The sequence below is a fragment of the Anarhichas minor genome, unplaced genomic scaffold (assembly GCF_050575085.1).
Source record: "Anarhichas minor isolate MPS153535 unplaced genomic scaffold, ASM5057508v1 ptg000087l, whole genome shotgun sequence".
Taxonomy (NCBI): Eukaryota; Metazoa; Chordata; class Actinopteri; order Perciformes; family Anarhichadidae; genus Anarhichas; species Anarhichas minor.
Window position 1 is genome coordinate 3092321 of NW_027466533.1, and position 18119 is coordinate 3110439.

General features: G+C 45.7%; 1 protein-coding gene across 2 annotated transcripts in view; it reads left to right on the top strand.

Annotated features, from left to right (window-relative positions):
- Window positions 1-419: 419 nt before the first annotated feature.
- Window positions 420-18119, top strand: part of LOC142938575 (cyclic AMP receptor-like protein A) — a 53340-nt gene continuing 35640 nt past the window's right edge. The window contains exons 1-9 of one of the 2 annotated variants that reach the window (XM_076081854.1): window positions 445-580; window positions 3341-3375; window positions 4155-4207; window positions 5233-5287; window positions 6380-6436; window positions 6556-6616; window positions 9667-9754; window positions 12755-12844; window positions 13343-13381. In XM_076081854.1, coding sequence (XP_075937969.1) covers window positions 577-580; window positions 3341-3375; window positions 4155-4207; window positions 5233-5287; window positions 6380-6436; window positions 6556-6616; window positions 9667-9754; window positions 12755-12844; window positions 13343-13381 — 482 coding nt within the window. In that variant the 5' untranslated portion in view covers window positions 445-576. Of the gene's footprint in view, window positions 581-3340; window positions 3376-4154; window positions 4208-5232; window positions 5288-6379; window positions 6437-6555; window positions 6617-9666; window positions 9755-12754; window positions 12845-13342; window positions 13382-18119 lie in introns of both variants that reach the window. The other variant, XM_076081853.1, reaches the window with a different exon arrangement.

Genomic DNA, 18119 nt, shown 5'->3' on the forward strand with positions numbered 1-18119 from the left:
AATTAAGTTGCAGGGATTTTTGCAGTTTTTGACCGACGTTGGAGTAAAAAAGACAATATCCCCCATGTAGTGGAGTAGAAGTATAAAGCAGCAAAAATTGCAAATACTTAAGCAAAGTACCTAAAAAAAACAAGTAAATGTATTTAGTTTCACTACTGAATGATGGTAAAATCCCCCTAAAAAATCCACATAAAACACCCTACAAATAGCCTCTGGGAGGGGATTTCCCAACAACTTATAGTTGTTTATTTTTGTTGAAGTAAAGTACAACACATATGCAGTGAGATTTAAAATGAATACAAACGTTTTAAAGCAGAGTTTAAATATACAAGCCCAAGTTTTGACTAACATCTGGCCCCTTTCGACGACCTAACTCAGAACGGTCCGAGGTGCTTTTTGTCCCTTTGAGCGCACGGTAGAAACAGGAAGTACAAGAGAAAGCTACAGCAAAACAAAAACAAATTGATGCTAAACCATCTAAATTACACGTTGTTTCAAAATGGACAGTCAAAACCCAAAGTCAACGAGTAACGAATCACGCTGCGTATTTGTTAATACAGATTCAGACGACTATCAATGCGTAAGTAGCTAACGGTAAACTCAGTATTCGCTTTTTTTAAGCTAACGTTAATTAGCTAGTTTGCTACATAACGTGGCACAGTTAGCTTGTTAAGGGTTTGGTAATTTTGTATTAGAACTGATTGATTAATTGATTAACTATTCGATACGTTGATGTATGAATGCCTGACACCTGCATGGTTCTCAATACTAAACTCTAACGGTACAACTGAGCTGCCAGTCATTTAACATGCTAACTAGCTGCATTAATTGGCCTTTTGAATATTAGCGTTGTAGCGCAACTAATTAAAACATCCTCCACAACTAGCTTAACTGGCTCACTTGCTAATGGAGCGCACACATTACTCTGTTGTGTCTGACGAGCTAACTAAAGCTAACCTGCCTGAGCATTACCAGCTTTGAGTCTTTTAACGTAAGCTGTTGTTAACTTTGCTCAACGAAAAAGCGTTTATCAACGTTGTTTTACATTCACGCGTCAGACATGCAGGCGGAACGAGTCTGTTGTGGATAATATGAACAAAGACAAGCAGAGTTTCTTATCTTGAGACGATAACGCGAGCCTGTTGTGTCAGTTCGCTGAACGTGAAGGAGAGAAGTACAACAATAATAGCACAATAACATCAGTGGTGGAAAGTCACTAAATACACGTATTCGTGTCCTTTACTGAATTGCTTGTACTTTACTTGAGTATTTACATTTTACTGTGTGCTATTTTATACCTTTGCTTCAATACATGTCTGAGGGAAATGTACTTTTTTACTCTACTACGTTTAGCTGACTTAATATTTTTAGTTAAATAAACTTACTAACTGCTTTGCAGATCAAGATTTTACAAACTAAATCTGCAATCATAAAATCCATTGTTGTAGATTAAACTTCCCAGCAGTATGTAAAGCAGTTAATATCTTCCCAGCCTTGTTCAACATTCAAGTATTGCTAACATCAACAATAATGATCCAGTTACATCATAATATAACATATGGACAGGGACCATTGAGTACTTTTACTTTCGGTGCTTTAAGTATTTTGTTCTGATAATACTGCTATACTTCTCCACCTAAGTAACATTTTGGAAGCAGGACTTGTATTATAGTGTGCCATTGCTACTCTTACTAAAGTTAAGGATCTTAATACTTCTACTTTGTCTAATTCAGTGACCCGGATATTAATACTAACTATTATATATATGTTATATTATATATATCTCCAAGCACTGATGACGTCTAGCTGAGTTTGAATGCACATATTGTAAGTTGCGTTCGACCAAAACATCAGCCAAATGAATATAATGTAGTTGTCTTTGATAGCATTTAACTGTGAGTTGTTCCTGTAGCACTTGAACAATGTACGTCATACTGCAGTCCAATAAAACATAGACTGGAAAACTTGAAACAACACCTCTCTGGCAAAGTATCAAGCACAAACAATTGCACATCACGACCTTCACAAACGTGCCTGCAAATTACATTCCATTGAATCAACACGCGGTTGTGGCATTGAGTACACACCCTAAGGATTTGTATAGGAGATGACAATAAACCTGTCTTCAGAAGAAAATCTTCAGAATAACCTCGTTAGGAAACACCCGGCTTGGATCAGTTGTAACTTGTCGCTGAACCAAGGCTGGCATACGGGCAGATTAGTTCAAGAAACAACTAATTGTCTCTGGTGCGTTCGTGTTAATGTGAGAAGGTGAAACTTTCTCGTGTCAGCAGCTCTAGGCTCCAGGTCATCGTCCACTCTCTTGGCCTAATTAAGAATGCTGCACTAATGCTGTCTTGCGTTGAGCCCAAATCTCTCCTCTGACGACAAGCAATCGCTCATAATTGCAAGCGATGGATCACAGTGTCCCACACACTAACTTTCTAACCCAGATACAGACGGCTCACAGTGAGCAAGCCAGCTATACCGGTTTGAGTTTGGTATCAAGCTTCAAAAGAGAACAAACCTAGTATTCATTCATTCATTCCCCATAATTCTCCCATCCTATTCACTATTCATGTGTTCGTGCAGTCAGTTTTGTTCCTTGCATCATCCTCTTTTGTCAGTTGAGCAACAGAATTTTAGTAATGATTCAGTGCCTAATTGTTGCTGCGATAGCAAAGTATAACATGCTCATAAATCTGTACTGTCCTAGATTCATACTCTATAGGCTTACTTGTGCTTTTTGGGAATTAATCCCGATAAATCAAACAGAAAAAGAATCTGCAATAATTTGATAATCGACTTATCATTGAAGTCATTTTTCAATGTTTGCTTTTCACAAAAGCAAACATTTCCTTGACTTGTTTTTCTTCTTTTGTTTGTCTTTGTGATCATTTTTAGGGTTTGTCGGTCAAACAAACAAATGATTTTATGACTTCACATAGGGCAGATGATTAATCATGATGATTAATAGTTTAATCAAATATTTGACAGATTAATCATGAGTAAATCATCGTTGATTGCAGCCTGAATTACTTTACTCATTGGAAGTGAGCTGAAGTTTATTGCGACTTTTTATTCGGTATGAAGTAGGGATGAAAAATGTTTGTGTGACTTGCATAGCATAAGGAGGGAAATCCACGTCCCAATAATAGCATAATAAACTTTTCAAAAAGCAAGATCACTCGTGCACTATTTATAAGACAATTTGAAGGAAAAGGCAGTCTTTTAACACTCCTACAGTTCCGTACTGGGAGCCATCGTTGGAATGTAATTAAAACAGTAATAAAACGGTAAAAGACTTCAAAGAAAAAAAAATCTCTCTTTTTCTGTCTAGTGTATCCAGAGATCTCACGTTACTGCAAAAACAAGGTATTAAACAACTTGAAACCCACTTCCATACATGAAGTAGAAGCAGTCTAGTAGATAGCCATGTTTTCTGTACAGGGCCACATGTGTTTGTTGTGACGCCTCCAAGGAGACAGGTGTAGGACACTGTGTGCAGAAAGCCACAGCAGTGGTATTGTCCAACGTGTCCCGCTCTGTTTTGCATGCAAGACTTCCACCGGGCCCCTTCATTTTTCCCCGAGGCTGTTTGGTCGAACTCGCACACTTCTCATTCCTTTCATTCCTCCGTTTGTTTTCTCTCTGAGTAGCTCTCATATCTGCTTCAGCTTCGCATTTTTGCTTTGCGCAACAGTGTCAGCTTCCAGTTTTTCAACTCACTCAGCTGTCATTGAACAGCGCTCTGTGGTTTATAACATGTTAAAACGTGTCAAACGCATGTGGAGGTGGCATTCCTAAACCGCTCAGATGTCTAAGGTTGTTCCTAGAACTCGGATCCTCTGGAAGTGTACGCAAACAACATGTTATTATACTTCCTTTAGTCACACACGTTTGCACACAAACAGGCATGCTGGAACAAATAGAAGTCTCCTCAACACAGTCGTTTCTAAGCTTATGATTAGAATAATGGCAGCACTGTATTTGTGTTGCACTTCTCAGGAAGTTTGCGCAACGCTTTACTTAAACAAAAATATTGTAAGAAATGCATATGTCAACTCTACACTTAAGTGCATTATTGTTTATTTATCATTCATAGATGTGAGCCATATACTGCACAGTAGTAAGGAATTGTTTCTGATTTACAGGTGGTGATTTTAAGGGTAAAACGAGCCACAGGAACCTTCTCCTTAGTAGGATGGTAAATATTTCCTCAAATTATTTGTTTTGAATCCTTGACTTTTATTTCACACCGGATAGTTTAACTGTTCATAGCTTTGGGGAGCCACCGATATATATATATTTGGCTGAGTTGTATTTATAATTGGTTATGATATCTAGGTGGTGGAAGAGTTAACTATAATATTAAAGGTTCCCTGTAGAGTTTTAGATCTCGAGTAGCGCCATGGAGGCGTTTTTTGATGACTGGGTCCCTGCTTTTTTATGGGGAATTGAAAATACGTAAAAATCGGCTTTTGCAAATGTTTTATTGGGGAAGGAAGTGCACTCGACACATTTGTTAGACCTCGAGGACTGAATGTAAACTGAACTTTAGTTTGTTTACAAGAAAACTCCACAGGGCACCTTTAACCTGTGCAAACTAATTCAACATTTTACAGTAGGCCTGTTGAGCCTGTGTCTAAGATGGGTTGATTCTACTGTGTGTTCATTTTAGAAGTTGTGCTCTGCGGTGTCTATACTTCTCATGAAAAGTGAATTGTATGTAACATATTGCTTTGTGATGGAACTAAATGATTAATCTCAAAGCCAGGCCCATGGCTATAGACTAGAATGACTTATCGCTTTAATCAAACAACACTTTTTAGAAACAAACAAGGCAAATGAATATGGTTGGTCCCTAATCGCTTCTGGGAAAAACACATTTATTATTCCAAAGAAGGCATTGGAGGTTTTTCCTGTTTGTTGCAGTATTTGATTGTGACTTGTGAGGTGGCATCTAGTGGCATTTCGATGAACTGCATCTTAACGTTAAGCTGTGGTGGTTGCGTTTTTGGCTGAGGACCTCACTCCTTCAAATGCTGCTGAGCAGGTCTTTGGCAGGGTTTCTGCAGGTTTCTGCAGGTTTCGGTCTAAACGACAGAGCTAGGAGTTGCTATGATGTATTTATGTGCATTAAGACATTATGTCATCGATAGAGCAACTAAGGACCTGTCCTGTTCAAGTTGTTGCCATTCTCACTGTCGTCTTTCTTCTCTCTCTCCACAGCATTTTCATGCTCTTTGTGATCTGGCTGCTTCGCAGGTATCACTCTCTGGCTCAGGTAAATTCGCACCACAATGTACAGTATGTTATGACTCCCTCGCCCCCCCCCACTCCCCCACCATATCTGTTTGCTTCATTGCCACCGGAAATATGTTCAATTAGCCACGGCAAATCTTTGCATAATTGAACCCAATTAAAATTGCACAGACGAATCAATTGTGGAGTTAATTGACTGATGGTGGTTCTGTGATAATGGCGGCTGTCTTTTTCCCCTCTCTACATGAGGAGGTTTGCGTTATACTTAAGGTCTGACGATGCACCGAATATTATTAGTTCAATGCTCTTTTCTTTCTTCCACATGGCTATGTTTAATTTCATCCAAAATCGTTTCAGATGTCTAAAACAGATCAGTGTCAGTTCGCGGTGTTTTGTGTGAGTGTGCAGCCTGAGCGTTGTTGTGGAAGCCGGTCTGTCAGGTTCAGCAACGCTCCACGCTATCCTTCTAATCTGAAGCTAATGACAGCTTAACGTGGGGCTCTGATGGATCCTATTACCTCTGGACCAGGTCACACAGAGTGACTTCACCTCCTCCTCCCCCCCTGCTCCTCTCGCACAACTTAAACCCTCTCCTTACCTCCGTCCCCTCTCAAAGGTTATCCGTCAGTCAATGGTCTTTAATGCTCTCTCTTTAAGGCTTTTTCCGCCTCCCCCTCCCCCTTCTCTGTAGCCTTGGCAGGGTCATTGCTGGACAAATTAATAAAGGGGTGTGTGTGTGTGTGTGTGCGTGTGCGTGTGTGCGCGCGCGCGCCCTGCCACAGTTTGTAACCACTTCTGCAGGCGAAGTCAGCGTAAGACTGACGGCTGGCATGCAGCGCAGCCTCTTTAGATTCTGCAGCACACAGATTATTGGTTTGTTTCATATGCAATAGAATGAATTTCATGTTTATGTAGAAGAATTCACGGAGCCTCTCCCCTCCACCCTGTGATATTTTCAGTTGTCACCGGGGACGTCAGCCACATCAGTGATCATTTGATCCATAATTTGCCCTTTCTCTCTCTACGTGAATATTAATGCGCCGGCGTATTCAGAATCGGGGTGTTTAGTTGGAGAACCCCTTTTTCACGTCTCCCTCTCATTTTCACTGCACAGAAGATGATTCTCAGCCTGACAGTAGCCGCCTTCTTCGACAGCGTAGCATATGTCATGGTGAGTTACTCGAGTCAGTTTCACTGAACGCCCACATGGCAGAGGCTTTTTTCATTTTTCTATTTTTTTGGTCGTTTTGTGAAAACGTTTCCCTGCGCTGTTCTTTCTTCCTTCCCCAGGGTGATGCACATCCAGAGGGGGCTCTGTGTGACTTCCAGGCCTGCTGGCTAACTTACTTTGGTAAGACAAAACTTGATGAACTACTCACTGGCTCCCTGTTAACAATAGAGGTGGAGTAAAGATTCCACAAAGACATCTGCTCAGGAGCTCATATATCACAGTGGAAAAATATATATATTTTTAATGTCATTTCATTGTTTTGGCTTGAGAACAAAATATCCCTTGACACTGATTGCTCCGGCTCATCAAGCTTGAAATGCGACGTGAGAGAGTTGTGTCTGGTGGAGATAGAGGCTCAAAACTTATATATGATTACATGAATTCTGTTGCATTTAACAGTGACTTTATGGGTATTCCTTCTCATGGTATGGTCATCATTTTAATGCAGGGACTGTTTTACATGTGTAAAAGCCTTTCCTAGCCTTTGCTTAGATTCATTTAGTCAACTCAGCATCCTCTCCCAAAGTTCTCCAAAAAAAACACAAAAAACAGGGAGGATATGTACTTGCCATATACTACAGTTGTCAAGGGTGTTAACGCTTCGAATAAATTTGCACATCACAATTAGTATCCACACAACCATACCAAGAATACCACACCTGTACGTGGGAGTCAAGCGCCACATTCTGCAGTTATTGGCTCATTGCTATCTCCTGTAACGATGGTTCATGACTCCAGCATTTCATCTGGGTTAATTGGGCGCATCTGCAGGTTCTCAATTTGGGGTTAGTGGGAAGATTTCTTTGTGATTTGGACCGATGAGGCGGGATCGTGTGCACATTTATTTGCTGGCATTTGTTGCAACTGCAGCTCCTTTAGCCTCGATTAGCATACGGATTCTTAGTTAGGACTGGCTGCTAATACAAACACTCCACCACGCTTGTTTTTATGGTCCTTAGAGGCCGACACACACACACACATACACACACACACTCAGAGACGGATACAGGGTAATGGGCAGTGAGTTAGTGCTGCGGGGGCTGGTGCCTTGTCACCTCGGTTTATCAACGAGGATCCCTCGCGCTCAGGACAAACGGCCGCACATAAACAGCAGCTGAGCGGGGCACTTTGTTCTGTCGCGAAGCGCTGAGTCCGGTGGGAGCCGCGTAACGCACAGCTCCGCTTTTAACTCTAACCCATAAAAAATGTTCTGAAATGTGTTTGAAACGGAGGGAGGTGGTAGCAGGGGGCCAACGTCGGGACATGTCGGTGAAGCCGAGCGGGAGTTTAAAAAAGAAGCGAAGCTTGGGCTTGCTGTTGGGTTATGTAAGACGCGTTGTGACGGTGCTTTATTGTGATAATGACATAGACAGCCGGCCTCCTTCTTTCTTAGTCACGGCACACTATTCCTAAACATCGCTTTAGTGTGGAAGGTATGTGAGTTTTGTGTATGGGGGGGGGTTGTGTGAAACTGAGGCTACATCCACACTAAAACGATCTCTGTCCACATGGCGTTTCAGCATCATTTCTAAATGATCTCCGTCCAGACTAAAACGCCTGAAAACGAATATCACGTGACTATTCACGTACACTGGGTATGTGGGTTGGTTCCGGTGAAAACAGGAAGTAGATTGGTTGCTTAGTTAAAAAAATACGACAGAGTAATAAAGTAGTCTTTAATAATGAAAGGTTGTGTTTGATACTTAAAATCTTCTCTAAAATCTTCCTCTATGAACTCAAACACATTTCGTGGAAAGTTTTCGAAGTTTTATTTTTCAGACTTAGTTACAGCGCTGCAGGTCTTTCTCTATCTCTCTCTCACACATCAAACTTACTTTAAAATCAACACTTACGCGTAAACGTTTACTAGATTATGGGTCCATAAATATGGTCAACACACGTTTCTCACTCGTTCCCTCGGTTTCGTTGTTGTCTGTTCTCACTCGTAGCTCTGCTGGTGGCTGAAGTTTCTGTCCTTCTGGAGAGCATTACTGCTTTTGTTCCTTTATAGTTTGTATGTGGACTTCACAATAGTTGTGCAGAACAAAATAAGCATTAATAAGGACAGGAAAGTCCTCTGTTTTGTGTCAATCACCCTCCCTAAAGCCGCTAACCGTGACTTCAAATAGCCGCCGCCGCCGCTCCGTAGGTCTGATAACGCCGCTGGACACGCCGCTCACTGATCGCTCCATTAACAGCTGCTTCCTCCGTAATAATGCAGATTTTAACTGAACAACAGCTGCTAGTAAAGACAACAAGGTCAGCAACACCTGGAATCAGTTGTCCATGTTAAATTAACCTGGTAGTCCATCGGTAATCAATGTTGTTGTTTATGATTTTTTTGGGAAACGGTCACGTGATAGGGGTGTGACGAATCAGGGAAGGACACGTCATGACTGCTAAGAACCAATCAAGTAGCGAAAGCAGGTGTGGGCGTCATCGTTTCCAAACTTATGAGTTTACGTCGTCCACACGAAGACGCAACCCCAGAGTTTTCAAACTTATCGGTCCTCGGGAGCGTTTCCAAACGCCGGCGTAGTGTGGACGCTCAGTGTAAACATAGCAAAACATATGCGTTTTCAAATGGAAACGGAGTAGTGTGGACATGGCCTGAGTAAGCTGAGTATGTTGCTCAGATAATCCATCATTGCCTGTCCTGTCAACAGAAATGCAAAAAACAACACACATACAGACACACGCACGGAAAGGAAAAGGTCTGAATACGAGGGCAAAAAAAAAAAGGAAGGAATCTTTCTCGACTCTTCTCTTCCTTGTCTCCGTGAAATGTATTCATTTTTTCCCCTCTGCTGACTTCGCCTTCCTCTCCATTTTCTTCATTTCTTCTATTCCTCTCGGTTCCTTTGCATTTCCCGCTCTGGTCCACTCCCCCCTCGCCCCCACCTCTGCTTATCTCCCTGCGCTTTTCCACAGTTCATCATTATCTCTCTCCGAGCTCCCCCCTCTCATCCATCACCCTAAGCCACAGGTTTCCCTCATATTATTGCGGAATGGGCCTTCATTTATCAAAAAGGGGAACACAAGCGTGCACACACGCGTGCACTCGTACGCACACGTGTGTGTTTACGCACACACAGTAGCATGCTGTGTGGTGGAGTTGGGGGGGGGGGGGGCTTTGTTGTAATTTGACCTTGTTGTTTGTGTCTCTACAGACTGGAGTGCCTTGGCCTGGGTTTGTCTCATCACAGTGAACCTGTACCTCAACCTGGTGCGAGAAATCAGCACCAACAGATATGAGATGTGAGTAGGTCACTTAATGCTGCAGCTGATAATTATTCATTTTATCAATTGGTTGATTTACTGATTATGTTCTTCAGTGTTTTTCTTTTTTTATGTTCTGTCCAAAAGTTATTAACCAACAATGTTTTGAATCTGAGAAAATAAATAGACCCGTACATTGGAAAAGCTAGAGCCAGATAGTGATAGGCTTCTAAATGACTCGCATGTTTAATTGATTATCAATATAGTTGCCGATTGGTTTTCTGACGATCCACCTAATCGTTTAATCAACAAATTATATCGCGTATCCGTCCCTCGCGTGCACAAACGGGTCGTTTTCCGTCTCTACGTCCACCTCTGTGTCTTCCTATGAATGTGTGTTTGTCTCTTGTTGCCATCGTTTACCTGTGTGCGTGTGTGCGTGTGTGCGTGTGTGTGTGTGTGTGTGTGTGCGCGCGTGCATATGTTTGGGCTGCCAGAGCATGTGTCTCCCCACGGAGCATTGACAGCCCCCTCCCTCCCCCCCTCTTCCTCCCTCCTCCTCCTCCCCCTTTCTGTTCCAGCCGACGCTCTAATTGAAAAGGGAGTGAGTGTCAGCCGTTAAGTGTGCGCGTTTGCGTGCGCACCAATCTTCACGCTCTGCGGCTCTACGTTTCTGTCGCTCAAACTCCCATGAGCTCTCTCCGCAGCGCGAGTGTGAATTTGCTTGTGTGGGTGTGAGAGATATTTTTCTCATTTTCCATGCCTCGCGTGGAGGTCTGTGACACAAACACGCATAAAAAAAATACCTTTAACAAGTAAGCGGGAACTCTGTTTTGCAAGTCGATTGTTCCGTGGTTGTGTCCCGCAGATGCGCGTATAGGTACGCCCACCCCTTCCACCCATCCTTGTGTGAGGGGGTTAGGCCGGAAAAAAAGGTGCAACCCCCCGCCCCCCCTCTCCCCCATGGGAGTTTCCCTGCATTGATTAGCAATAAGCCAGACGATATAATGGTGTTATAACTCAAAGGGAGACGGCTTTATGGGGCGCAGGGAAAGGGGTGCTGGGTTGGGAGGGGCGGGGGGGTGGGGGGTTGGGTGCAAAATCAGCTCGCTCCAGAGCCTTGTCAGCTGCACGCCATCTCATGGGTCCAGAGGGACCAGGCGGGTGGAGGATGCGTCTGTGTTTCTGCGTCGCGCCGATCACACAGGGGGAAAAAAAACTCGGCGCTTAATAGGTTATAGAGCAACGTGAGGACGGGGCGTCAGGGGAGTTGTCGTGCATTCACTGCGCATAGATAAGCCGCATGCATTTCGGCAGGCGGGTATGAGGCTCTGCATGCATGCACAATTAGGCTACCCCTCAGCCCCTTCACCCAACCTCACTCACACACACACACACACACACACACACACACACACACGCACAGAGTGACGGCACAGCGTGATGGTTTATGAATGAACAAATCGCCAGAGGAGATGGAGAACGGAGGCTGGATGATCTAAGAGTGATTGAAGTGGATGCACGAGAGGACGGGAAGTGTGTTTGTGCACGCGCGTGTGCGTGCGTCGTTAATGTGCGTTTGAAGGACGGATTCTGGCAAACTGGATGTGGGGGGGATGAGATTGAGCCCCGAGAGAGATTTCTATATGAGCTTATGTGTGTGTGGGTGTGTGTGTGTGTGTGCGTGCAGGTGTGTGAAATACAGAGCGCATAGCGGCCCTGCTGTGCCTCATTAAGCCCATGTTGCGCGCAGCCCCGGACCTCGTCATCTCCCTCTCGTGCTGCGAGTGTGTGGTGTGTGTGCTGCAGGCAGCGCGTGTGTGTGCGTCTGCGGGGTCTGCGAGCTCTCGACATTGATTTCCTGACAAGCCCCCCCACACCCCCTCCCTGCACCAATCGTCACACCACGGACTGGCAGCACTGATTTCAGCATTTATATCTCTCCTCCCACCACCACACAGCCTTTCTCTCTCTTTCTCTTTCTCTCTTTCTCTTTCTCTCTCTCTCTCTCTTTCTCGATGTGTTTCTTTCTCTTTCTCTCTCCCTTGCTCTCTCTCTTTTTTGCTCCTTTACTCGCTCAGTTGCTCTCTTTTTTTTTTTTAGCGCTTCAACCATTTCCCCCCCCGTTCTTCCTTGTTCTCCCTCTTACGCACACTCCCTCTCGTTTTCGATCTAAACTCTCTCTCTCTCTCTCTCTCTCTTTATGAATGTATACGTCTCCTATGTCTCTTTCCCACCCACAATTCAGCTCTATTTTAACCACCGGCCGTCTCACGTTCTCCATCACCTCCCACACACTCCGCTGTCCATCACATGAGGGCAGAGAGGGGAGATACAGCGTGCCCCGGTGAAATCAGAGTGAGAAGGTGTGTGTGTGTGGGGGCGTGCGTGCGCCGTACAAGCCCGAGAGGGATTGAGTGCGTGTCAGCAACCGCTCGATTGACCACACTTGGAACAAGTCAGGGCAGGACTTCCACTCTATTGACCGGGCGACACTGTGCGCTCTATAAAGTATCGACACCCACACTGACGCCCAAGACACTGGAGCGCACACCTCATCTGTCTGACACACACACACACACACACACACACACACACACACAGCGCGCGAAGTTCAGAGATTGAGATTTCTTAGAAGCCGTCACTGATTCATGTTATTTTTTCATTGATCGTATGAGCCTCTCCAGCTCTCTCAACCGGTTTCATTTTAAAATCTGTGCTAATTCGAGGTAAGGCAGCTTCGTCCACAAATGTTTTGGCCACTAGCACCCACCGGGTGAGAATCTGCATCCTGTTTGTGGTTTTGGTGCGGACATATCCTCTGTAAATCATGTTTTTGCGCAACAGTGAGGGTAATTATGGTTTATGTCACAATTGGGCCGTACCTGAAAAACGACCCCGATGTGAGCGCCAACAAAGGGACAAACCGAAGAAGGAACGAATCGATTTAGTCATGAGTGTTTTCTTTTTCTTTTTCTCAGGGGCAAAGCTCGCCTGGTCTCGGTGCGTATAATCAAATAAATGTCTGCCTTTTATCAGGTTGTACCATCTGATGGCGTGGGGGGTTCCTCTGGTCATGGCCTCCTTACCCCTGCTAAAGGGTTACTACGGCCCCGCGGGAGCCTGGTGGTGAGTACAGCATCGTTTTTTAAAAGTTTTTTTTCCATCAAGCCACGGCGGATTTTCTGTTAAATGCCTTTTCCTTTCAACGAGGGGCCACAGCGCTGGCCTCGTTCCAGCTGCAGACAGGCTCCCTCTCGCATAAGATTCTATGTGATCAAAAATTGGCAATTATCAGCACATCTTTGAAGAGTAAAACTCCGCCTCAGACTCTCCAGTCCTCGGTGGTGAATGGGAAAGGCATCATTTGTTTGGAGGGTGGTTAAAGGAGTAAGGAAGGGAGGGGGGGGAGGCCGAGGAGAGGAGAGGAGGCGGCGGAATGAGAATTGGGACAGAGCCCTTAATCTCCGGGCTCGGCTCTCTCTTTCCACTCTCGGCTTATTAATAGCTACAGCTGCACAGCCCCCCCCCCCCCCCCCCCCCCTCTGCAGTCACACAAGTCTCTCTTCCGCTCACACGCTCCCTTTCCTTTGTAACCCCCTCATCGCTCTCTCTCTCTTTCCCCAGCTGGATCACAGACGATCACGTAGCCTGGAGATTTGGGATGTAAGTAGACCCTTTCAGCGCCGGCATCAAAGCGTCCCTTCCACTGGTGGTGATGGGGGGGGGGGGGGGGGGGGGGGCTGTCTCTGCGGTGAAATGTGAAGGGTTGCATGTCAGGGGAGCTTCGGGGTTTTTTCCCTCTTGGTGTAAGGCCATGATGTGTGTGCGCACGTGTGTGCGCACATGTGTGCGTGCGTGAGTGAGTATGTGTGTGCGCACACATGTGGATGTGCTTGTCTCTGCCTTGTCAGATTTAGGGGAGTTGCTACACTGTGTATTTAAGTGTTTAGGAGGGCTATGAAGGATTATGCCTGTCTACTGCTTTCTGCAACTGGCCCTAAGTCTGCCAGGGCTCTGCCAATCCCCCGGCACAGACGCTTAGCCACACACACACACACACACACACACACAGACGTGCACACAACAACACTTTGCCATGAGCCAAGGTAATCGCGTTGCTGCTCGCAGCATCAGCAGGGAATCAATCTTTCTAAACAAATAAGCAAACACACACTCCCGCACACACACATGCAGAACAACACATAGCTATCAGCTGCGCTAAACGAGCCTGTGTCTCTTTTATCAGTGCTCCTCTGCTCCCCGGCTCTTTCTAGTTTTCCACGCTGTCGTGGCCCAGGGGGACGAGTCGCTCAGAGGATCAGGGAATCTTCATTAGCTCTAATTACATCAAACCAGACGAGAGATTAGAGGCCACGGCAGCTCCCGTCAAGGAAAAGAAAAAAAAACACACGCGCCGCCGACAGCTCGCCGGGGAAAGGGCGCAGGAGAGCAGAGGTTTTAGCGTTAAAGGTGAGAAGTGGAAAAGGCGGGAGGGGAGACATACGGGGGTGCAGTTAGAGAGACGGGGAATTACTCAGCAGGGGAAGGAAAGAGGGGCGGCATAGCAGGACCGGGGAGAGAGCGAGAGAGAGCAGAGCGAGCGAAATAGATTGCCCTCGTCTCTGCCCACTCCCCCGCAGTGTGTCTTCATCAGAGTTCAGCGAAGCGGCGCAGACAGGACAGAGCGGGGGGGGGGGGGGGCTCCGCGGAGGAGGTCGGTGTGAAAGCGGATGGGAGAGGAAGGAGACTGAAAAGCAGAGGACAGCGTTTTGTGACGGAGGTGCAGAATTTCAGGGGTTGAGTCAGCAATTGGAAGCACTCGAGCTTAGCTGAGTCACCGCTCTTAGAGGTCCCCGTCGGTGTTTGCATGGGTCCGCGGTCAGACAAGGCACCGAGAAGCTGAGAGAATGACAAATGAAAGCTTATAATTAGCAGGGCTGCTCAGGGATGGTAAAGTCGGTCAAGCACTTTGGTCTCGGGTTGAAATACCTCAACTGTGATTGGATGAAATCTTGGTCCACAGAGGATGAATCCTAATGACTTTTGGTGACCCCCTGACTTTTCCATGAGGTTGACATTTCTGGTTTTTAGTGACATGTCTTGGCAACTATTGGAAGGATTGCCGTGACATTTAATACAGACATTCATGGTGTCAAGAGGATGAATTTTAATGACTTAGTACTCAACAGACTTCTCCTCTAGTGCCACCAAAAGTTCATCTACTAAATGGACTTGCATAAGACTTTGCATAGACATTCATGGTTCCAAGAAGATGTATCTTAAAAAAGTCACAGGTGACCTTTTTGGCTTCTTTTGGGGGAATTCCGTGCCTTTGCCTAGATAGCTCAAAGTAGAGAGATGACAGGAATAGATGGATTGCTGTGAAATTTGGGTCACACTCATGTTCCCCTCAGGATGAATTCTAATAACTTTCCCTGACATTTCTATCCAGGGCCATCATCAGGTCAAAACACTTACTAATGATATCCCGATCAGTCTCAGCTGTACTTATTGTTTAGTGCTTATGAGCAAATGTTTGCGTGGTAACTCACCAAACATTGGAAACGTTATACCTGCTAAATATCTTTATGTTAGCATTGTCATTGTGAGCATTTTGACGACATTATAATCCCTGCGAAGTGGACGTTTGAAGTCTCGGTTTGCCGCTTTGAGGAGGGTGATGGACACAAAACGGAGGACTGGCCTTCTCTTATCAATGCTTATTTTGGTCTGCACAACTACTGCAAAGTTCACAAAGAAACTGTAAATGAACAAAAGCATAAATACTCTCCAGTATGACTGTGACTTCAGCCACCAGCAGAGCTACGAGTGTGAAAACAGACAAGGAAACCGAGAGGAAATGAGTGAGACGCCTGTTGACCAAATTTATTTTAAGTAAATTTGATGTGTGTTTTAGAGAGACAGAGCAAGACCTGCAGCCTTGCAACTAACGTTTGAAAGATATTTTTTCACGAAATTTGTCAGTTTTAGTATATGGAGGAAGATCTTAAGTATCAAGCACTGAACCTTTTATTATGAAAGATTTCTATAATAGTACGTATTTTCTGTAACTAAGCAACCATTTACTTCCTGTTTACACCGGCGCCCACATTATTGTACGTGAATAGTCACGTGATATTCATTTCCAGATGTGCTATTATGGACGGTAAGCATTTCGACAACGATGCTGAAACGCCCGTGTGGACATAGATCGTTTCAAAACCCCGGCTTTAAACGGAAACCTATTAGTGTGGATGTAGCCTTAGTCTCGTTCCCTTTTAACTTTGACATCAGCGCATCTGGTGAGACACACCACACACATACACACACACCCTGCTCCTCCTGGTCTTTGTGTCGTCTCCTCCTCCCTTTCTGTCTCTGGGGTTGTCCTGTCCCTGTCTGAGTGGTTGAACAGGTAGATCTTGATCTGTCACTCAGCAGTAGGATCTTGCTTTGTCAAAGTTGAGCGCTAACCCGCACAGACGGGTCCCTGCAGTTCTCTCCCGTCTCCTACCGAGCACTTCAATTAAGGCTTCTTTCATCCCAGCCTCATTCTTGACTTCAGAGTGGCGCTGGAGGGAGGGCCGAACCGAGGCCGAGAGATCGAATCTTTGACCGTCTGCGATGGTCTTTTCTCTCTGCCACTTCCAGGCTTCCACTCTTGCTCTAAGCTCACTGTTGTCCTCTCAAAATCCCCTCTGTGTTTGCCGGTCTCTCTATCCGTCCTTCAGTTAGCCCATCCCTCTGCAGCTTCTTTCTGCTATTCCTGTCACGGGAGAATGACCTCATCCTTTTCCCTGTCTGTTAATCACCCAATCCCTCCTTCTTATTTCTGCTCTTCCTGGTCCTCCTGACCCACAATCTGCTGTCATCCAGCCACCTTTCCCATCCTGACCTCTATTCTTGTCTTTGCTTTTTATCATCCCCCTGCCCACCCCAGGGGGATGGGCAGGGGGGCTCTTTCTCTGCCTCTATTTCACTCTCTCTCTCTCTCTTTATTCTCCCCGTCTCGCTCCCGCGCTCTATCTCTCTCGGGTAGTGCTCAGCTGTAGAGCACAGCGGACTCTAATGGCAGATCATTATCATGCTAATTAGAGCACTTTGTAGCTGCCGCCCGTCATTCTCCGCTCCTCACAGCCCCCCCCCCCCCCCCCCCCCCCCACGCTATCGTTAAAAAGGCCACCCCCTCCTTTTCCCTCTCCACCCCCCTCCCCCCCACCTCGTCTCTCCATCATTAACGGGACACGCGCTGGCGTAATTGGACGCTGTTTATGCCGGAGCGCGGGTTATTAAATCACACCGAGGTGACGCTCGCGCAGGTCTTCCCCCCCCCCCCCCCCCCCCCCCTGAAAACGCTTTCATCATTGTCCCATGCCATTATTAAACCTGCGTGGACGCGCACATACACAAGCGCTAACGTTCGCATTCAAAGAGGGTGTTCTTTGCATATTGATGCTCCTTACAAGACGCATGGATGTTGCTCAAACTTGCAGTTTTTAGCACAGATGTGAAGGACTTTCCAGGCACGGCGTCAGTCCCAATCATTTTCCTTTGAAATGTATGTCTCCGTATTTATGGGTCAGAGAGAGATTCCTGTTTTTCCCGAGGATCATGATTAGGGCCACGGTGATTACTCTCGATGTTTCTCCTCTGCGCGGCCCAATATGTGTGTCACGAAGGGCGCATTTGTGCCAGGTGCTCAGGAGGACCCGGGCAGGCCTCGACTGCACCGCGGAGACGTGGTGGCCAGGAACCTGTCTATCAAAGCGAGACAAAGGCCTGTTTCATGATTAGAGGGAGAGGCTGAAACTCCTCCGAGCTTACATCACCTCCCGAGAGGTTACGTAACACAAGGCTGCCATTCCAGCAAATCCATCACCCCCCCTCCTCCCGCTCTCTGTCATCTGCTCAGAAATACCTGACATGTTGTTCTCTCCCCCACGCCTCCCTTGATTGTCAAAACCTTCATCCCGTAGGAATGCCATGCATTGTCGGTCGCAGTGACTTTGCATTGTAGTTTGTTCTTTATCTGCCTTTCTCTCTGCTCACGGAAACTATATGTGCAGAGCGATGCAGAGGCGCTGAGTCAGGCCTGCTCCTGCTCTATGCTGGTTTATGTGCAAACCATGTGTCCTCTATGCATCAGCTGTTTAGAATAATGCTGCCCTGTGTCCACACAGTCTTACCTATACATTAACATTATAAAATGTGTGCGCTCAAGGTCATCTGTCTCTTTCAAAGAGTTTTTTGGGAGTATGAATGAGGAATGTTTTATGTTTAGAGGCTGAATAATGATGAAATAAAGCGAAACAAAGCCACCAAATCATGCCTTAACAACGATAGCCTTCTCAGATTGCAGAGGAAATCTTATTAGATGAGTTTCTCTCTAATCGGTTTAGAC